The sequence below is a fragment of the Cricetulus griseus genome, chromosome 5, assembly GCF_003668045.3.
Source record: "Cricetulus griseus strain 17A/GY chromosome 5, alternate assembly CriGri-PICRH-1.0, whole genome shotgun sequence".
In the NCBI taxonomy this organism is placed as follows: Eukaryota; Metazoa; Chordata; class Mammalia; order Rodentia; family Cricetidae; genus Cricetulus; species Cricetulus griseus.
The window spans coordinates 57,796,768-57,814,838 of record NC_048598.1 but is presented as its reverse complement, the minus strand read 5'-3'; the positions used below and the strand labels follow the sequence as shown (position 1 = coordinate 57,814,838).

At 50.7% G+C, this 18,071-nt stretch overlaps 2 protein-coding genes across 16 annotated transcripts in view; both read right to left on the bottom strand.

The window, feature by feature from the left end:
• The window catches only part of Rassf5 (Ras association domain family member 5), a 63,893-nt gene extending 57,687 nt beyond the window's left edge, over window positions 1-6,206 (bottom strand). The window contains exon 1 of one of the 2 annotated variants that reach the window (XM_027417703.2): window positions 5,696-6,206. In XM_027417703.2, the coding sequence (XP_027273504.1) occupies window positions 5,696-6,137 (442 nt within the window). In that variant the 5' untranslated portion in view covers window positions 6,138-6,206. The remainder of the gene's footprint in view (window positions 1-5,695) is intronic. The other variant, XM_027417701.2, reaches the window with a different exon arrangement.
• A 4,699-nt stretch (window positions 6,207-10,905) lies between these two features.
• The window catches only part of Ikbke (inhibitor of nuclear factor kappa B kinase subunit epsilon), a 29,319-nt gene continuing 22,153 nt past the window's right edge, over window positions 10,906-18,071 (bottom strand). For 11 of the 14 annotated variants that reach the window (XM_027417681.2, XM_027417684.2, XM_027417683.2 and 8 more), the window contains one exon: window positions 15,549-16,377. In XM_027417681.2, the coding sequence (XP_027273482.1) occupies window positions 16,344-16,377 (34 nt within the window). In that variant the 3' untranslated portion in view covers window positions 15,549-16,343. Of the gene's footprint in view, window positions 11,729-15,548; window positions 16,378-18,071 lie in introns of those variants that run through there. The other 3 variants (XR_004770113.1, XM_027417677.2, XR_003485743.2) reach the window with 2 other exon arrangements.

Below are 18,071 nucleotides of genomic sequence, written 5' to 3'. Positions count from 1 at the left end.
GCACAGACTTTATTCCACTAAACTAGTGCCTCCAGGAAAAGAAGCCTGTGCCGAACCTGACATCATCTTCTTGCCTCCTCCTCCTCTCCCCAAAGTCCCAACACTGGCTGTGCTCCCTTCTCAACCCTGAGCTCCTAATGAGAGCATGGGGAGAGAAGTGTGCCAGCATGCCTGGAAAAAACCCGAATATGACTAAATACAAAACCATCTCCTCAGCCAGGGCTAGCCTCTGCCGAGTCAGCTGCCGCCAGTACTTCCTGACCCAGTAGCTGGAACAGACCCCTGCGGGAGGGAAGGGTGGCTCCAGACCTCTGGGAGGGCAGAGGTAGCCTGCAGTCACACAGACCAGGATCTGGCAGCTGGGAAGAGGTGCCTGGCACTGACTAAAGCCAGGAACAGGAACAGAAGGGCCAGGGTGTTTACATGCCTTGCGCACCCACAACTACTCGCCCTCCAAAGAACACTCACCCTGCCATCTCTGGAATGCGAACAGGAAGGGCTTGAGATGTTTATAGGTCCATCACCAGCCTTAATAATACCCCAGGCAGGGCAAGAGAAGCAAGCAGCCGCCCTCTACGGGAAACTGAGGGGTGAGTATGGAGAGCCAGAGAGATCCCTGGGAGGGGGTAGGACACACACGTCCCCTTGTCATGCCTGGTGGCTGCCTATAATAGAGGTGCTGGGCACTGAGTCCAAGGTGGGGAAACATGTTTAGGGCTAAGATGGCCTCAAAGCCTTGTGGGCCTGTCACAATTAGCTCTACCTGAGAGGTCCCTGCGAGCAGGTTGGTCAAGAAAGCCCCAGGCAGGTGAGTGCTTGGCAGAAACACCCCACATTCCAGCCTCGTGAGGTTATTTTGGGGTGAGTGTGGCAGCATGGGAATGAGGCTCTTTAGAGCTGGCACATGAACTGTCCTGTGTGCATTCCCAGACCTCAGCTGGCCTGGCCTGAGCCTGACCAGGGTAGACTCCCTAGGATGGGATTCACTCTGCCAGCCAGGCACAATCCTTCAGGCTGGCTGAGGCTGTTTTCCTTGTCACTCAGGGCTTTCCTGCCAAGCTTGGCACTGGCTGAGTCAAGAGTGAGCTTGGAGAAAGGGAAAGATCCCAGCCCCAAACCTCATCAATTCCCTGCCATCTAATAACTCGCAGCTTCAGCAGACGAACACACGCACACATTCATTACCAAGTCTAATTAGGCTGTAGACAAGTGGCATTAATCATTTTTGACTATACCTGGAATTCAAGCCCCCATACTCCATAATCATAAAATTTCATGCTCTGATGGATGGGGGCTGGAACTGGCCCACATTTAATCCCTTCACTTTCATGTTTTGAGAAAATGGGAAGGGAAGAAAGGAAAACTAGGGATGCAGGGCTGGAGGGTACAGCGTACCACCACTGCCCTTCTCTATCTTTTAACACACACTCTAAAAAGGCCTTTCCTAAGACTTTAATTAGAGCCAGAAGAGAAAACTGGGTGTTTCCCTGTCATCTTTAACAACAAAACATCAATTTTAGTGCCTAATTTTCCCAGCTTCCCAAACAAAATATGGGTCCAAGCTAAGGAAAACACAAGCTACATATTCCAGCATGAATAGCCCCCCAAGTACCCAGAGTAAACACAGGGACCACCAGCACAATAAAGGGCACTTGCCAAGATGCTGCCTATGGAGACCTTTATCTGTCACAGTGGGGAGGGGATGGGGGTGATGGTCAAAGTCAGGGTCCTAGTCTTCTTGCAAAGAGCCCTAATAAAGTCAGTGAGCTGCCACCTGGGTGGCTCCAATCCCATAGAGGACAGAGTTAAACCCAGCCATTAATACAGCAACAGTAACTAGAGAAATCACATGAGCACCCTGGAGACATCACAGCTCTCATGAATAATGTCATGGAACCCCTCCCTAGGAATCTGGCAGCAAACATGAGGTTCTCAAAGCCTACCACTGGAGGGGGAGGTTAAGGAACTAAGCCCAGGGAGACCCTTTTTTTCAAGCCCACCATTTCAACCACTTTAAACTAGTGGCTCTGAATAACTGACCCTTCAAAGACACCCTTTCCTGGAGCCAACCTGGAGCACTCATGTGTTAACAGCTTCCACCTGAAGTCTCTCCTCCCTGGATGACAATTAAGACTTGGTTTCCCCAACTGCCAGACCATTCCCTGGCCCAGGACGGTTCACACACCCACTCAAATGAGACAAATGGCAGAAGGCCATCTTTACGTGCTGCGAACCTTCTACACAAGAAAGGGCAAGAGGCAGCTGGAGAAATTCCCAGGTTATTTGCTGCTGACTTCTCTGGGGAATGCTGGAGCCTAACCATTACCACCCCACCCAAAAACAAAGCATTGGGGTTCAGCCACCTCTCAACTTCTGCTGTTACCCTCTGTGTGTATTTGCACCCATTGGATTTCCTTCTCTAACTGACAAATTTGATTTTGTGTGTGCCTTTGTTACACATTTGTTGTGGGGGTGTTTGGAAGCTAGAGGTCAACACAGAGTCTCTTAGTCTCTTCCATGATTGATTTTTTTTTTTTTTTAAGACAGGGTCCCTCATTGAACCTGGAGTTTATGAACACAGCTAGACTGGCTGTCCAGCAAGCTGCCCCTTTCCCCGTTATGGCTTACAAGTGAGCACTGTAAGGCCAGGGTTCTTTTTTTTTCTTTTGTGAGTGCTGGGGGACTGAACCCATGTCCTTATGCTTGCATGGCAAGCACTTTATCAACTGAGCAGTCTTTCCAGCCCTCAGACTTAATCCTGAGAGTCAGCATTAGCTCTGAACTTTCCTCTCGGCAAACTCAGTGTTAACCAGTGCTGCTACAGACCTTGAAATGGGACTAAGCTTAAGCTAGGCAAGGCAATTCTCTAACACTTCCCTCATTGAAAGCCCATTTGTCAACCAGGCTCCTTCCCAGCATCAGCACCCTGAACAGGAAGATGTCAATCACAGCCCCACTGCCTGCTGAGACTTAACAGTGTAGACAAGCATCCATTTCCAACCTCCACTTACAGAAACCAGGCATGGCACTCTGCGGGTCGAAAGTGCTACTCAGAAAGAGACCCTTAAGGCAGGTACACGAGTCTCAGCCATGGGACTGTGGTTTAATTACAGCTGACTTCCATCTGAGACGCTAGGCAGGGATGTCATTTCTGAAGGACACTTCATACCTGGACTTCCAAGATGTACTCTCCACTTCCCCTTTTCAACTCAACAACCAAGCAAAGCTTGAAAACTGTATTCAAGGCTTAGGGGCTATAGTGAGCTCCAGCTAACAATTAAAGCTCTTAAAATGGGAGGGGATAATAGTAACACTTATATCTAATTAGATGTCCATTGTGCATCCTGTCAACCACTTTTATAATCAACTTACATGTAAATGATTAATACATTGAACCCTCACATTAACACAATGCAGTAGATAAGATCATTACCCCCACTTTTTAAAGACAAATGAATGCAACTTGGATTTATGGGGTCACATAGAAACTAAATGGCAGTTTGGATTCAAAGGCAGGATTTTGGTTCCAGTTTGAAGTGTGTGTGTGTGTGTGTGTGTGTGTGTGTGTGTGTGTGTGTGTATGAGCACGTGCATGTGTGTGCACAGTAAGCTATACTGCCTGGCCAGCAAGGCCAGCAAGGCCCAGGAATCTGCCTGTCCCCACCCCCTGCCCAGCACTGAGATTACAAACACGTGCCAGCCACCAAGCCTGCCTGCCTTTATTTTTTTTCACATGGGTTCTGGGGATCAAGTCCAGGCCCTCGTGCTTGCTTTGCCAGCGCCCCCAGTTCCAGGACTACCTTTTAGAAGTTCCTATTCTGACCTGGGCTTTTCAAAATGAAAATCAAGCAGACCAACCCTCTCAGGGACCCAGACCTCAGCTTGACACCAGATGCCTGAGTCTGCCTGCACACCAAAAATTTCTCAACTTGCTCCTGGTCAGCTGAATGCTCACAGTTAGTTAAATATTAAAAACAACAAACAGAATCTTTTCTGTGGCTTCTTGACTCAGGTTCTGATGCCTCTGTAGTGATCAGACATCTCTGGCTGGTATAAAACCAGCCACGCAGGGGCCACAGGAGCCCAAGAAAGTGAAAGGACCTCAACAATTTGCAGCTCAGAGGCCTTGTCTGTGGTCTCCATTTTTCCAACTGCTGGAAACTATTTAGGGACTGAGCAAGAGAAACCATTCTAATGTGGTTCGAGGATGCTCGTTTACTCATGGAGTGCTGCACAGATTCCCACACAGAAGCCTGCCAGCACAGCATTACTGCTAACCAGAAGAATACCACAAACTTGGTGTAGAACGGACGGTTCCTCAAAGTCTAAATGCAAGCAAGAATTACAGCAAGCATATTTTTCCTGGACAATGCAGCTTCTGGAATTTGAGCATAGGTAAATCCATTAGAGTGAGGGCACCGTCTCTTTCCCTGTGTACGGGGTTAGTGGGATGTGAGAGGCAGCCAGGAACATGCCGGGAGAAAACGCCAGCAGCATGTCCAAAGGCAATGCACAGCAGCCGGCCCACATGTGGCCCAGGCACAGGACTCTACATGCTTAGCTCTTTCTTGAACAGACACCTGAATGGGGAGTGCTCGTTGTGGAAGAACAGCACCCACTTTCCCCTTCTGCTCAGTCTTGGCATCAGCTGAGAGGCAGTCGCCGTGGTACGGCTAGCTGCTGCTGTCCAGCAATGCAGTCTGAGGGAGGCACTGGCTGCTATGAGAGAAGGGCCTTTACCAAAAAATGTGACAACTACCATAATCCATTTCGCAGATGACTGCTGGAGACTGGCATTGTGTTTCACATGTTTAAAGTAGCTGCATAAACACATGGCTATGAGCATCCTCGGCGACAGCATTAGCATGGCTTGCTGAGGAGGACACATAGTAAAGGAACACACACATTCTCACCACTGGACAGAGGTAATAGAAACCCTAAAAAGAGTGCAGACGCGCTTAGAAACTCTCTACACTGGTGCCCAGTGTTTCAGTCAGGAATGAGAGAAGCCTGGCTGGCAACTGGGGATGCCCAAGCAGGGAGCTTAGTAATTTGGAGCTAGAAGATTGGTGCCGGGATGGGAGGAGAAGGAAGAGGAGGGACTCAGCCAAACACTGAAGCAGAGCAGAGTATAGGGGCTGCAGAGTCAGATGTGGAGGGCAGAAGGGGCCTCAGGTGCAGGTGACCTTGACATCTTCCAACCTCACAGCCCGTTTCCATTCAAAACCTAACCAGGCTTCCCGTGCCAACATCTCCCCTAAGAGGAAAAGCCTGAGCTTTTGCCAGAGGTGACCAAGCCACTTCCCTATTAACTCTAATAAGTAAGGGTCAAATACTCACTTTGCTATCAATATCACTACCCAATCCTAAAAATGTACAACTAAAGGAGGAAGAGGGTGTGTGAAAGACAACTGAATGACCTTGTGACGAGCCATCAATCCCAACCTACAAACGAGCTTGCCTGCTTGCCTCGGGGAGAAGGCTGGAACCGTATGAAGGTGCACAACCTTACAGCATAACCACATCTGCTTAGTTGGCAGCCTCTAAAGGCTACCAGGCAGTAGACAGCAGCTGTCTCCAAAGTCTCCAAAGGTTACCTTCTTAAAGTTCGGGCAGGTCACAAAAGGCAATGGCCTCCTCTCCCAGGCTCACAGCCCTTCACCCGGCCCACCTCCCCTGCCCTGCCCTCACTCACTAGCGCAGCGCAGCGCCTGCCGCAGCACCTCTCGTCCGCACAGGTCACACCAGCCCGGGCCGCCCCGCAGTGCCAGTTCCGTGAAACGGTGCCCCTCGCCTCTCTCGGCTAGGACGCGGGGATCCTGCGGTTGCTCGAAGATGCTCCGCACGTCGCGGGGTCGATGCGACCCCGGCCGCCGCCGCAGTCTCTGTTGCAGACCGGGCCGGACAGGGCGAGCGGGTCGGCAGTCCCGGGGCGTGGGCTCCGGGTCTCCCCGGGCAGCCCTCCGGCCGCCGCGTCCCTCTGACGCCCCGGACGCGGGGACCAGGGCCGCGGGAATGCAGCGGCGTGGCCGGGTGGGCGGCGGTGGCTCCGTGCCACTCAGGCTCTGCAGATACCGTGGCGGCTCGGGGTCTAAGAGAAGCGGGTAGGGACGCTGTCCGATGGCCGGGGACGCCATGGTCGAGGCCCGCTGGCGGCCGCAGCTCTGGAGCTTGGCCGACAGAAGGGGCGGCTCCGGCCGAGCGCGCCTTTAAAGGGCCCGCAGTCCGCGGGCGGGCGGGGCGGGCGAGGCGGGGCGGGGCCCTCGGAGAGGCCGGAAGGGCAACACGCGTGTCTGCGGGCCGGAGCCGCGTGGGTTTAGGGGCGACTCGGCGACCTGGGCAGTGAAGATCGGAGCATCAGAGAGGCTTTACGAGGCACGGGGGCCGCTGGCTTCTGGGTCCCCGCCTCTAGCCCTGGCGGGTCCCCTCCGGGAGTCACCCACGGCCAAACCTTGGCCGGGCCCGGCGCAGGTGGGAGGGGAGGGCTTGGGAACCCTGCAGCCGCCCTGGGGCCGGGAGCTAGCCCGCCGCTGTCAGCCGCCCCCGAGCCCAGCGTGGCTCAGTAAGGCGCACCGCGGACGCTCCCAGCTGGCCGTGGGAAGCTGGCTAGATTGGCTCTCCCTTCGCTCCCCTGCGACATAGGCTGCCTACCCCCCCAAGGCGGGGGTTAGGGTGATTGGTGATCCTGGATGATCCCTGGTGATGGGTGATCCTGAGAACTCGCTGTGCCCCATGGAAGGGCAGGGGCTTTCCTGCCGTGTAGTCGCTGCGGAAACGTAGATGCCCTAAACACCTGCTTCATTCCTAGTGTGGAAGGTTCACCTGAGTGGGGGTTGGGGAGTGGAGAGGAGAAGTCCGCTTCCCACCAGCACCAAGGGGTGCGCCATAGGTTCCTGTCTGGCTTAAGGTTCTGCCACCACCATCTTGAAAGTCCTAATTCCTGAACAAACGAGCAGGCGTATTCTTTAATGCACTGGGTCTTGAAAATTTAAGTAGTGGTAATGACTAGCAGCAGGTCTGTCCACAGCCCCATCTCTCAAGGGAGAGAGAACAGGTCGGCCTGTAGGCCTCTTGGGTTTTTGAACCTATGTCCTGTCGTAGGCTAGCAACGGCCCTGGGCCCTCTACAATCTGTTTTTGAAGCTGCAGGCGCCATTGCTCTTTTCAGTTCGGGTCGTTCTGACTTAGGGCTCACGCTTTCCCCTTTAAATCACAAACTTTGTTTTAATTAATTTAGCAGTAGTCACCAGCAAACAACTTTGGGAATAGATTTCAATACACCATATCCAAAAACTCTGCATTTTGAGTTTCAACAAATCACTGATGGAAATATTCAGGGGGAAACTATGCCTGTACTGAAATGCACACATTTTTTCTTGGTATTATTCATTAAATAATATTGGATAGCAATGATCCATATACACTTACACGCTACCGTGTGTCACAAGGAAAATAGACATGGCTGAAAATGCATAGGCTATCTGTACACACTCAGCTACTTTATAAAAGAGCCGAGCATCCTCAGGTGGGAGTATGGGACAATGGTGTGTGTATGCAGTGGGTGTCAGTTCGGAAACCAGACCTGGAATTGTCTATAAATCCGTCTACACCTTATTCCTCAGGGTTCTTTCCAGGCCAGAGATGGGTCTCCCCCTAGTGTCTGGTTGGGGAATCCTCACTTTCGCTTTTCCCCTTGAAGGTAATTTTCAGGCAATTCCTAAAAATCCAGTGGCCTGGGAATTCCCAGCCTTCCTTGCTCCAAGGCCTCTCCCCCAGGGTGGTGGTAATCAAAGTCTCCTCCCTTCTTGGTTGGTAGCAGAGGGCACGCTCCTGGTCTCTCCTCACTCCATTCACTGGTTTCTGGGTAGTGGAAAAAAATGATTTAAGTACTACAAAGTGGGGAGAGCGGCAAGTGGGACACAGTGGTCCCCACTCCACTCCTCCACCCTGCCTCTTGCTCTCTCCACAGTAGTGCTTCAAACTTTGGAGGCCAACCAACCCCAGAGACCTTAAATGACAGTTTATCGGCTGCATCTCAAGTTCCTGTGTCAGTAGGTCTGGGCTAGGATATTTTGTGTTTCTAGCAAGTTCCCATGTAATATAGGTTCTGATGGTCTACTCAGAACTACTGCTCTAGGAAGTGGATTTCTCTGTTCCATACCCCAGGATCTTTGGGTTGGGTCGGTTGGAACTGAGAGAACCCAGCAGGGGTATTCCTTGACACTTTCTCTGAATGTGTGAAAGGGAAGTACAACCTGCTTTTGCAGCCTCTTATTCCTCCTCTCCAGTGTTTCCGTAAGCACCTCTCAAGATTCTTGTAGAAACCTGTATTGCATGTAATATTTGCTTGTTTCCACCCTGTGGAAACATCCATTCATCCATCTCCACAAAGTTTCAAACTTGTCCCTCTCAGGGGTGCTATGTTCCAGGTGAGATCCAGGACAGAGACCCATCTTGAGTTCAGGGTGACAGTTTGGTGTGTAAGCAACATGGTTCTGGTAGCAAATGCAATATTAGAAGGCCAGTTTTGGACACTATTTATAATTGCCAGCGACCATCATCTCTGTCCTCCCACACCCAGGTCCTCCAAGTGCCATTTAGGGCTGACCTTGATTCCCTGGCTGGGAAGGATCCTTTGGGTGGGCATCAGTGTTGTCTGTGTGTGACTGAGGCTGGTTGGTACAGTAGGGTGTGCAGCCTTCTCGGCTGGGACAGTAGAGTGTGTTGCCTTCCAGCTGGGACAGTGTGCAGGCATGCCAGCTGTTGGGCTACCCAGAAGATGCTCTGGTTATGTTTTCTGGTGGCTCTGATTTGGTGGAGTGATGGTGGCTGCTTCCAGCACTGATAGGGAAATGGTATGGAGTCAGATGAAATGGAGATAGTATAGCTTCATGTGACCCACCCAAAGCTTTATCAAGTTTATCTTAAGATTCATCTCCCTGAGACAAAACATTGAGGTCAGGGTGGGTGGTGGCTGTCCCCCAGCCTCAGCGGGTGTGGGATTCACCTCCCCAGTCTTTCCCAATCCAGTCCTCTCCTACCCTGAAAGAGCATCTCCTCCCTCCCTCTTCCAGGGAAGAAGTGAAAAAGACAAAACACCCTTCTAGTTCCTGTGGAGAGGGACATCACCTGGGCATTGGATGCCTGGGCAGCAGCATTTTTTTCTATTATGTCCTTGGTCACCGTGCTGCAGGGTTCACCACATCTGCTGAAACATCTACTGGGAGGGATTTTTTTTTTTTTTTGGTCCTTAGATCATCTTGGCTCAGAGCTGGTCACTTTTCCCAGATGTGACTCATTCCAACAGAGAAAACATGCTGCTTTTCATTTTTGACCAAGGAGAAGGCTTGTGGTGAATTTGAGTAGGTCAGTGTCTGACGCCGCTTCAGAGGTGGTCCCAAAACATTCTGTTTTCCCTCTTCAGTGAGTTACTTCAAGATTATCTCCCACCCCCCATCCCCTAGCAGGAAAGAAAGAGGAAAGGCAGACATAGCCTGGTTTTCTAAAGGGGTTACTTTGGTTCTATCTGGCTTTGAGGCATTTGAAGTTGCTCCAAATCTCTGAAGGTTTTAGGGAACTTTGAGGATATTGGCAGCTGTACAAAGGATTACTATGTCAGTCAGGACAAGTTAAATTATGTTGCAGTAACAAATAAGCCCCATATTTCACTGAATTTAGGCAATAGAGACTTCTTTATCACTCATACTACGTGTCCTATGCTGGATGACAGAGCACTTGCACAAGAGTCACCCAGGGATTCATGCAGATCCCAGACACCATATCTAATATGGCCAGTCCCTGTGCTGGAAGGAAATCAAGAAAGCCTTGATGATCCTCACTGGCATTTAAAAGTCTTGGTCACATCCATTCACAAGTCACACACCACCCTATACAGGAGAGCCAGCAGTGCAGGCTCACCATGAACTCAGTATTGGAGAAGAGCTGGGGCAACTATCAGTGATAACCACTGCAATCCTCAAGGACATGCAGCAGTAATCAGATTCTTCAACCACACACTCCTCTAAGCTCCACTGTGTATCCGGTGTCTGTCTAGGCACTGACACTGAGAGACACACAGTCATCAAGCTTGCATTTTAGTAGGAGAAGCACACAATAAACCCACACAGGTGTAAAATGTGTATCAGGTCTTTAGTGCTTTGAAAACAAACACAGCACTTTTAGGAGACCAAAGGTGAGGAGGTTTTCCCAACCATAACATTATTTTCATTGTATCTTGTAGTGGTGATGGATGCCTTTAATCCAAGCACTCTGGAGGCAGAGGCAGGTGGATCTTTGAATTCTGAATTCGAGGCCAGCCTGGTCTATCGAGCAAGTTCCAGGACAGTCAGGCCTACACAGAGAAGCCCTGTCTTCACAAACAAACAAAAAAATCATTTTGTTGCTACTTCCTAACTGTAATTTTGCCACTGTTATGAACTGTAATGTAAACATATGTGTTTTCCAGTAGTCTTTGGGGGTTGTGACCGACAGGTTGAGAACCATTAGGTTAGACAGAAAGGCCCTTTCCTTGATTCACTTAAACCTAGGTAAATGGAGAAAAACCCGTGTCTAGGAACAACAATGTTCCAGGCTAAGGGGGGCAGCAGACACAATGTCCCCCAAACATTCATCCCAAACTCTGTGAATACAAATTTGTCCAAACATTCCCAGGTCCTACTGGCATGATGTCTGACCATTGGTAATAACAGATGTCCTTCTGTATGCTGCGAATATGTGTTGCTTTTATTGGTTGATGACTAAAGCTGTTTTGACCAATGGTCAGACAGAATATAGCTAGGTGGGAAATCTGAACAGAGTTACGGAGTTAAAAAAAAAAAAAAAGCAGCGCTAGGGAGACACCATGTAGTCACTGGTGAAGCAAGATATGCGGTAACAAGCCACGGAGTTTGTGGTAAAATATAGTATAATATAGTATAAATTGTGTGCTCCTTCTACAACATTTGAAGGGAATGTCCATGGCCTCCCTCTTCCTGTCCTCTTAGGCTGCACACTACACAGAGGGCACAGTACCCACTGTCAGTGGGAGTGGGTGACGCCTCACGTTGCTAGAGAATAATGGATCTGTGGAGGCCTCTTGTAAAATGTGTGTGTGTGTGTTTAAAGATTTTATTTATTTATTATGTATACAACATTCTTCTTCCATGTATATCTGCACACCAGCAGAGGGCACCAGATCTCATAATGGATGGTTGTGAGCCACCATGTGGTTGCTGGGAATTGACCTCGGGACCTCTGGAAGAGCAACCAAGTGCTCTTAACCTCTGAGCCATCTCTCCAGCCCAACCTCTTGTAAAATGTGAAGTGGCCAGTGTTCTACTTTTTCAGTATAGAAACCTGAGGTGCAAGATCATGTGACTGGTACAGACAGAGGTCCAGTAGTCTGGATTCCAGACTACTCAGATCTACATATTGGCCTCTGTACTTCCTGCTGGGGTGTGAAGGGGCAGTGAATAAAGCTCTGATTTAACTGTAGGTGCAGCGTGATTAATCAGAATCCTTATCTAGTTTTCTCTCCCTTTTGACATCACTCAACTTTGTCAAGTCCTGCATCCCAGGGTTATCCATCCATCCATCACTCTCTCTGCATCTTCACTGTTACCTCACCCTAATGGGAGTTGCAGGTAACCTTTGGGATTTGCCTTCCTCCCTTGGATCTTGCTCTTCCTGACCCCCTTCTCTATGCAGGGCAAGTAGGAGGTGCTGGTGTCCTGTGGAAAGAAAGAGCACAGTTGTAGGCTCACAACCAATGTCGGCCCCAAGACATGTTTTTCTAAGCCATGGCCCCTATGTCCAGACAGGTGGAGATGAAGAGTGTGAACTGATGTTCTAAGGAGAATGGAGGCACCCTGACCCCTTTGGGATAGGGGAAACAGGAGGGGACTCGACTGATAGCTTGAGTACATTGTCCAAGGTGCTGGATTTGCTGTGTTCAGACGCTTCTGCCTGGCCAGGGCTGGGGGATGGACAAGCACCATGTCCATTCTTAGGCATGACTTTAAAAACATTATTTGCTTATTTTGTGTGTGAGCAGAGCTCAGAGGACAGCTTGCAGGGGTGCGCAGTGGGTCTGTCCTTCCACCAAACATGCCACCAAATGCTTGTGCTTGAAAGGGAGTTTTCTCTGTCCTTGAAAGTACTTAGGGATAAAAGGGTGTGTGTAGGGGGTGCTCCTGAAAAGTGTTGTCATTAGGCTGGGGCACCACTTCATGGCATTGCCAGCTACATGTCAAACATGCAATTTTTCCACCCTACAGCACTGCCAAACTTGTGATAAGGTTGGCTTGTGTGCACGCAAGCTTTTCCCCCTTGCAGTGGAAAAAACTCAGATATTCCATATTTGTCATCAGCCTTTATCCCTCAGCCAAAGGGGAGGCTGCAGGCCACAAGCACTTTTATTCCAGGGTTAAGCCAGCTCCTGAGCCTGGTATGATGGCAGTGAGCCTCAGCCTGGGGTTGGAGCAGATTAACAAGCACAGAGTGACTTGGATGACATCATGGGCTGTCCCTACCCCACCTCAGCCCCGCTCTACTCACCACTGTCTCCTTCTCCTGTTTCTCTGTTGCCCTCATTTCTGCTCCCCTCAGTTTTCCCCCTTTCTCCTTCTTGCCACTCCCATTCCTCCTCATCCCCCTCTTCTCCCTTCATTCTCTTTCCTTCCCTCCCTTTCATCTTTTCTGCCTCCTCCCTCCCGCTCTCTGGTGAGGGAGGTATGGAAAGCTAGGGCTTTAAATGGCGGTTATTCCGAGTGGTCAGCCTAGGAACATAAAGGGCCTTTGGGTCACCGTGGCACAGACCATAACCTCTCCCACTAGGGTTGCTCACGGGGTGGTTTGAGTGAGAATATCCCCTATAGGCTCATAAATTTACTGTGAAGGATGAGGAGGTGTGGCCTAGTTAGAGGAAGTGAGTCACTGGGGTGGGCTTGGAGGTTTCAAAAGCACCCCTCACCCCTACCGTGAGCACTGTGCTTGCCACTACGCTCTCTGCCGCCATAATGATAATGGACTAACCTTCTGAAACTGTAAGCAAACTCCCAAATTAAATCCTTTCCTTTAAGAGTTGCCATGGTATCTTGTCACAGCCTGGTGACATAGTTTTAGTCTGATCCAGGCTGTACAGACTCCATCTCAAAACAAAATGCTTAACTTGAAAACTGGAAGAACGTTGTTGAAGTATCTCAGAAGGGCTTTCCAAGCTGCCAAGTGCAGCATCCATTAATGCATTCATGCTGAAGACAGGAGCCATCACGTGAAAACAAAAGGCAGATGCTGAAAGGAGAGTGGCGAGGCCACCAAGGAGGTCCATCCTGTCTTAGACTGGCTCTCCTAGACCCAACTGTCCTAGAGAAGTGGGGTGAGGTGTCCAGTCCAGGGGCTATTCCCAGGTCATCATAAACCCTGCCTCCTGGAGGAAGCACACCAGCAATGCAGATTTCTGGACCACACCCACCACTTGGATCCAGATGCTGGGTGGGGCCCAGGTACCGGTCTCCAAGAGCAAACTACACAGCCCTACATCCCAAGGCATGGAAGGAAGCTCTAGCCTCCCTCTCCCCAATCCCATCTGCCTGGACTCTGGCCTGAGGAACTGGGACTGCCCTGCACTCTCCCAGTGAGGACCATAACTTGAGCAAGTCCATTCTCAGGGGATGCCCAGATACATCTAAATGGAATAGGAGCCTCTTTCCAGATGTCTGCAAGGATCTGAGCCCCTCAGGCAACCTGAGACCTGTGACCACTGCACCTTTGCTTCCTGTCACAGGGACCTCAGAGCCCGTGAGGTAGGACTTGAGGAGTGAGGAGGACTTGTGCACTTTATGGAAGTCTCTAGTCTACTTCTACCATGACTTTTTGCCCTCCACACTGGCACTAAGAATGGTATCTTTTGGGCTGGCGAGATGGCTCAGAGGTTAAGAGCACTGACTGCTCTTCCAGAGGTCCTGAGTTCAATTCCCAGCAACCACATGGTGGCTCACAACCATCTGTAATGAGATCTGGTGCCCTCTTCTGGTGTGCAGATATACATGGAAGCAGAATGTTGTATACATAAAAAATAAAATCTTAAAAAAAAAAAGAATGGTATCTTTTAATACCAGTTGGACTTGACTTAAAACCTGTCTGGCTCCTTAAAACAAAGCCCATGGCCCAGTTCTGACCTTTGGGGCTGGCTCCTCCCTTTCCAAACTTCCTACTACAGCCTGCTGCTTGGGAACGCAGACATACATGCCAGTGCTTCTTCTGCCCCACACATTCCAAGCCTCTCACCTGCTCACCAGGATTCCACTTGGGGGGTCACCGGCTCCCAAGTGAATGCTCCCAGCCTGCTCTAGCTACCCTGCCCTACAAGGAGGGTGACTCCTGCTACACCTGAGTTGTGTGTTCATTCCAATCACAACACCTACTGAAGGACAATGAAATTCTGTCATATGCCTGCCTTCCCCAGAGCCTAGCTCCTTAGTGCCAGTCAGAGTGTCCTTGTCACCCCGGTAGCTCTAGTACCTGGCAAGAGCCTGACATTTTCACACCCCACCTGATGAACTGAATGGATTCTTTTCATTTTAAGGAATTGATGTAGGGAACAGAGGGGACTGTTTGGGGCCACCACACACCTGAGGCTCTTACTGGTACCTTTGGTCATGGGCTGTGGCCTCTTACACTCTTCTGAAATGGAACTAGAAACCACACCAGCAGCCATCATGGTGAAGTGAAGCCTTTGGGGATGTTCCTCAGTTGGTGGGCATACTCAGATCAGACTCTGGGCAGATATCTCCCACACATCTGCATTTGGCCCTGAGGCATCCCCAGGCTCTGTTCGATGCACTCCACCAAACACGTGGTTCTGAGATGCCAGGAAAAACCCACTGTGGGACTTCCCTTTTGGGGCGCTGGTGAGCAGAAGCTGGCCTGAATTCACCCCCGGAGAGCATGCTAGAAGTGGCTTGGTGCTGGATGGCTCTTCCTATAGACATTACGTCTGGGACTCTGCCTTCCCCACTTCTGGCCCCACTGGGACATTAGGAAGTGCACCCTCCATGGATGGGGAGACTTTCAAGAAGACGGGATCATCTGGAGCTAATCACTGTGCTGTCTTCATGCTCTGAAGTGCACAGTGGGGCTTCCTATCCACCTGCCTCTTCTTCCCCTGCCGGCTTAAGGGAAGCTGGACAAGAAAGACTGAATTTGTAAGCAGTTTGCACAAATTGGAGTGTTTTACCCAGGTGCTCCTCTAGCTTCTGGGCTAAGTAAAGGAAAGCCCTATGGTGATCCTCAAACATTTTAGACACTGTAGATTGTCAACAGTGATAAGGATTAGGGGAATGGCAGGTACTTAGATGGTAAGTGCCTTAGATGGGAGAAAAAAAAAAGAAAAAGAAAGAAAGAAAAGCCAAACTTTCTCTCCAGGTCCAGGCTCCTTATGTGGCCACTAAATGACAGGGCAGGAAATGGAGATCTCTTAGGGAGAGGCCATCATCCCTGAGTTCATCCCTAAAGCCAGAGCCCACTGAAGGAAAGGCAGGGACCAGGAAATGAGCTCTCTGTTCCATTTCCCAACACTTCTCCTGAGAGGTCCCCACCCAGACCGCAGTGCGCTCCCATCCCTTTCATGATAGCTGCAGGGAAAGAGAAAAGGCGGTCCATTTATTCCATTTCCGAAGGTGTAGGCCTGCTGTCTCCTTAGGACTCTGTCTTCCATCTGTCCAGATGGCATGGCTACCTGTTGTTGACACTGACCAGCTGTTTCTCAGTACCAAGGGTGCCTCAGGAAGGGAAGGCAGAAAGACGGTCCCCAGAGTGCCAGCATTTGGCCTCAGCCACCCACCTTCTCAAAGCAGGTTCCTCCATACAACGCACAAAGGGGCAGTTTGTAGGTTGCCTGTGGCCAGGGATGGGGACACTCAGGAAATAGCAGGCTGTGTTCAATGGGAAGACTTGCCGATTAAGTCCTCTGCTCCAGCACCCCGGAGAAATCCCCCTGCTCCAGAGCCTTGTTGGTCCCTGGAAGTGCAGAGTGGTGGGAGGGCTCAGCCTCTTCCCAAGGCCCTCCTGAATTCAGGCCTCCTGGCCTGAGGAGGAATAGTCCTGGTGTCTGGATGAGGCAGGATAACTGCATGTTCTCCTGTGAATACTGTTGGGGAAGCCCTGTCCCTGTTGCTTCCCAAGAAGACAGGCAGCCAAAGTAATGCTAGTTTGTTGGCCAGTGGCCAAGATGGAGGTAGGCTGGTGAGATGGGGCCAGACCTTGCCCTGAATTTGGTCTCATGGTGCAGGGGTACTGTATGACTGATTCTAATGGTTTCCAAGTACCTCGTGCACCCCATGGAGCTCAGACATCCGGTGCTGATGGAACTTTCTGTAATCTGTAAGAAAAAGCACAGGTCAACTTGGCCCACCTGTTGAAGAAGCCTGCAGATGGTGCCCCAGGGCCATCAGTGTTCAGGAACACTCAGCCATCAGGTCCTCAGCTGTCCCCCTGTAGTACCATTGTCCCCAGATACCACCTTTTGGGTTTTATCGGTGCATGTTGGGATCACCTGGAAAACTTGAAAGGCCCCTGCCCCAGGCCTCACTCTGGAGCAATCTCCAGCCCGTGCCCTTTTAGAAGTACCACTGTTCCCATGTGAAGACACTCTTGGAGGCCAGAAAGGGGTTCAGATTGGTTCACTGGGCTCTTTGGCTGCAGGTCTGAATGAGGAAGTGCACATTCACTCCAACACAGTTCTGAGATATTTGTAAATAAACTATAAATCACCACAAGAAAGATTTATGTGGGCACTAAAGATTAGAACTTCCTGCTAAAGAGGATGGAAGCTGTGGGGTGGGGGGGATGGAGTCTTCTCCAGCTGGAACAGAACTGGGAGCGGATGTCTCCCCCATCCAGGAACCCTCCAGAACTCCAAGGACAAACCACAGGCTCTGCTCCCGGTTGCACTACCTCCTGACCCCAATTCTAGAGTCTCATAGTAATGGTCTGAAAGAGAAAGGCCCCCAGAAGCTCCTGTGTTTGAATGCTGGCGGATTAGGAGGTGTGGCCTTGTTGGGGGAGGTGTGGCCTTGTTGGGGGAGGTGTGGCCTTGTTGGGGGAGGTGTGGCCTTGTTGGGGGAGGTGTGGCCTTGCTGGAGGAGGTGTGGCCTTGTTGGGGGAGGTGTGGCCTTGTTGGAGGAGGTGTGGCCTTGTTGGAGGAGGTGTGTCACTGAGGGTGGGCTTTGAGGTTTCAAATGCCCCACAGCAAACCAGGCATAGTAGTGCTCGTCTTTAATCCCAGCATTCGGGAGGCAGAGACAGGCAGATAGATCTCTGTGAGTTTGAGCCCAGTTGGGGCGGGGGGGGGGGGCGGGGGCTACATAGCAAGCAAGTTCCGGAACAGCCAGGGCTACATAGAGAGACCCTGTCTCAAACAAATAAACAAACAAGCAAATAACAACATGCTTTATGAAGTGGGACTGCTACAGAGCAGACCTTCTGCTCTGTGAATGTGCTCCTGGGTTACCCAGCACTTGGCAATCCTGGTGCGCATGTCCACCCCCACATGTCCTTTGTGACTCTTACTGGTGCATAGAATCCCAACGCCTGAGCACAGCTGCTGGTCCCTACCCATCCAGGAGGGGGTGCTATCTAGAGATGTGCCAGGGTCTCCAGGAAGCCTGGGCACTGTGAGAGCAGGTGGGAAGGATGGAACCCCTGGGGCAGGAGATACAGACTTTAGGCAAAAATGTCAGTTTGTCTGTGCTGTGGTTTCAGTGTGAGACATATAGTGGCATCCACTCCAAGGACACCTGCAAGGCTCCTTAGGCATGTATGGAAGCCTTAGGCATAGTGCCCATATTCAGTGCAGAACTTGACCCAGACACAAAGTCCCCTTGCCCCCAAGCTCCACTCTGATGTACTGAAGCTAGCTTCAATGCCTATAAGCAAAGCCTATACCTCCTCAAGATGACACCCACTTGTGGATGAGGCCTTACACTCCAGTGTGGTTGTTCAGAGAATCAGCAAGTGCCTTGGATCCTGCACGGGACACACAGGGACTCTGCCACCCCCCCACCCCCCGCCCCC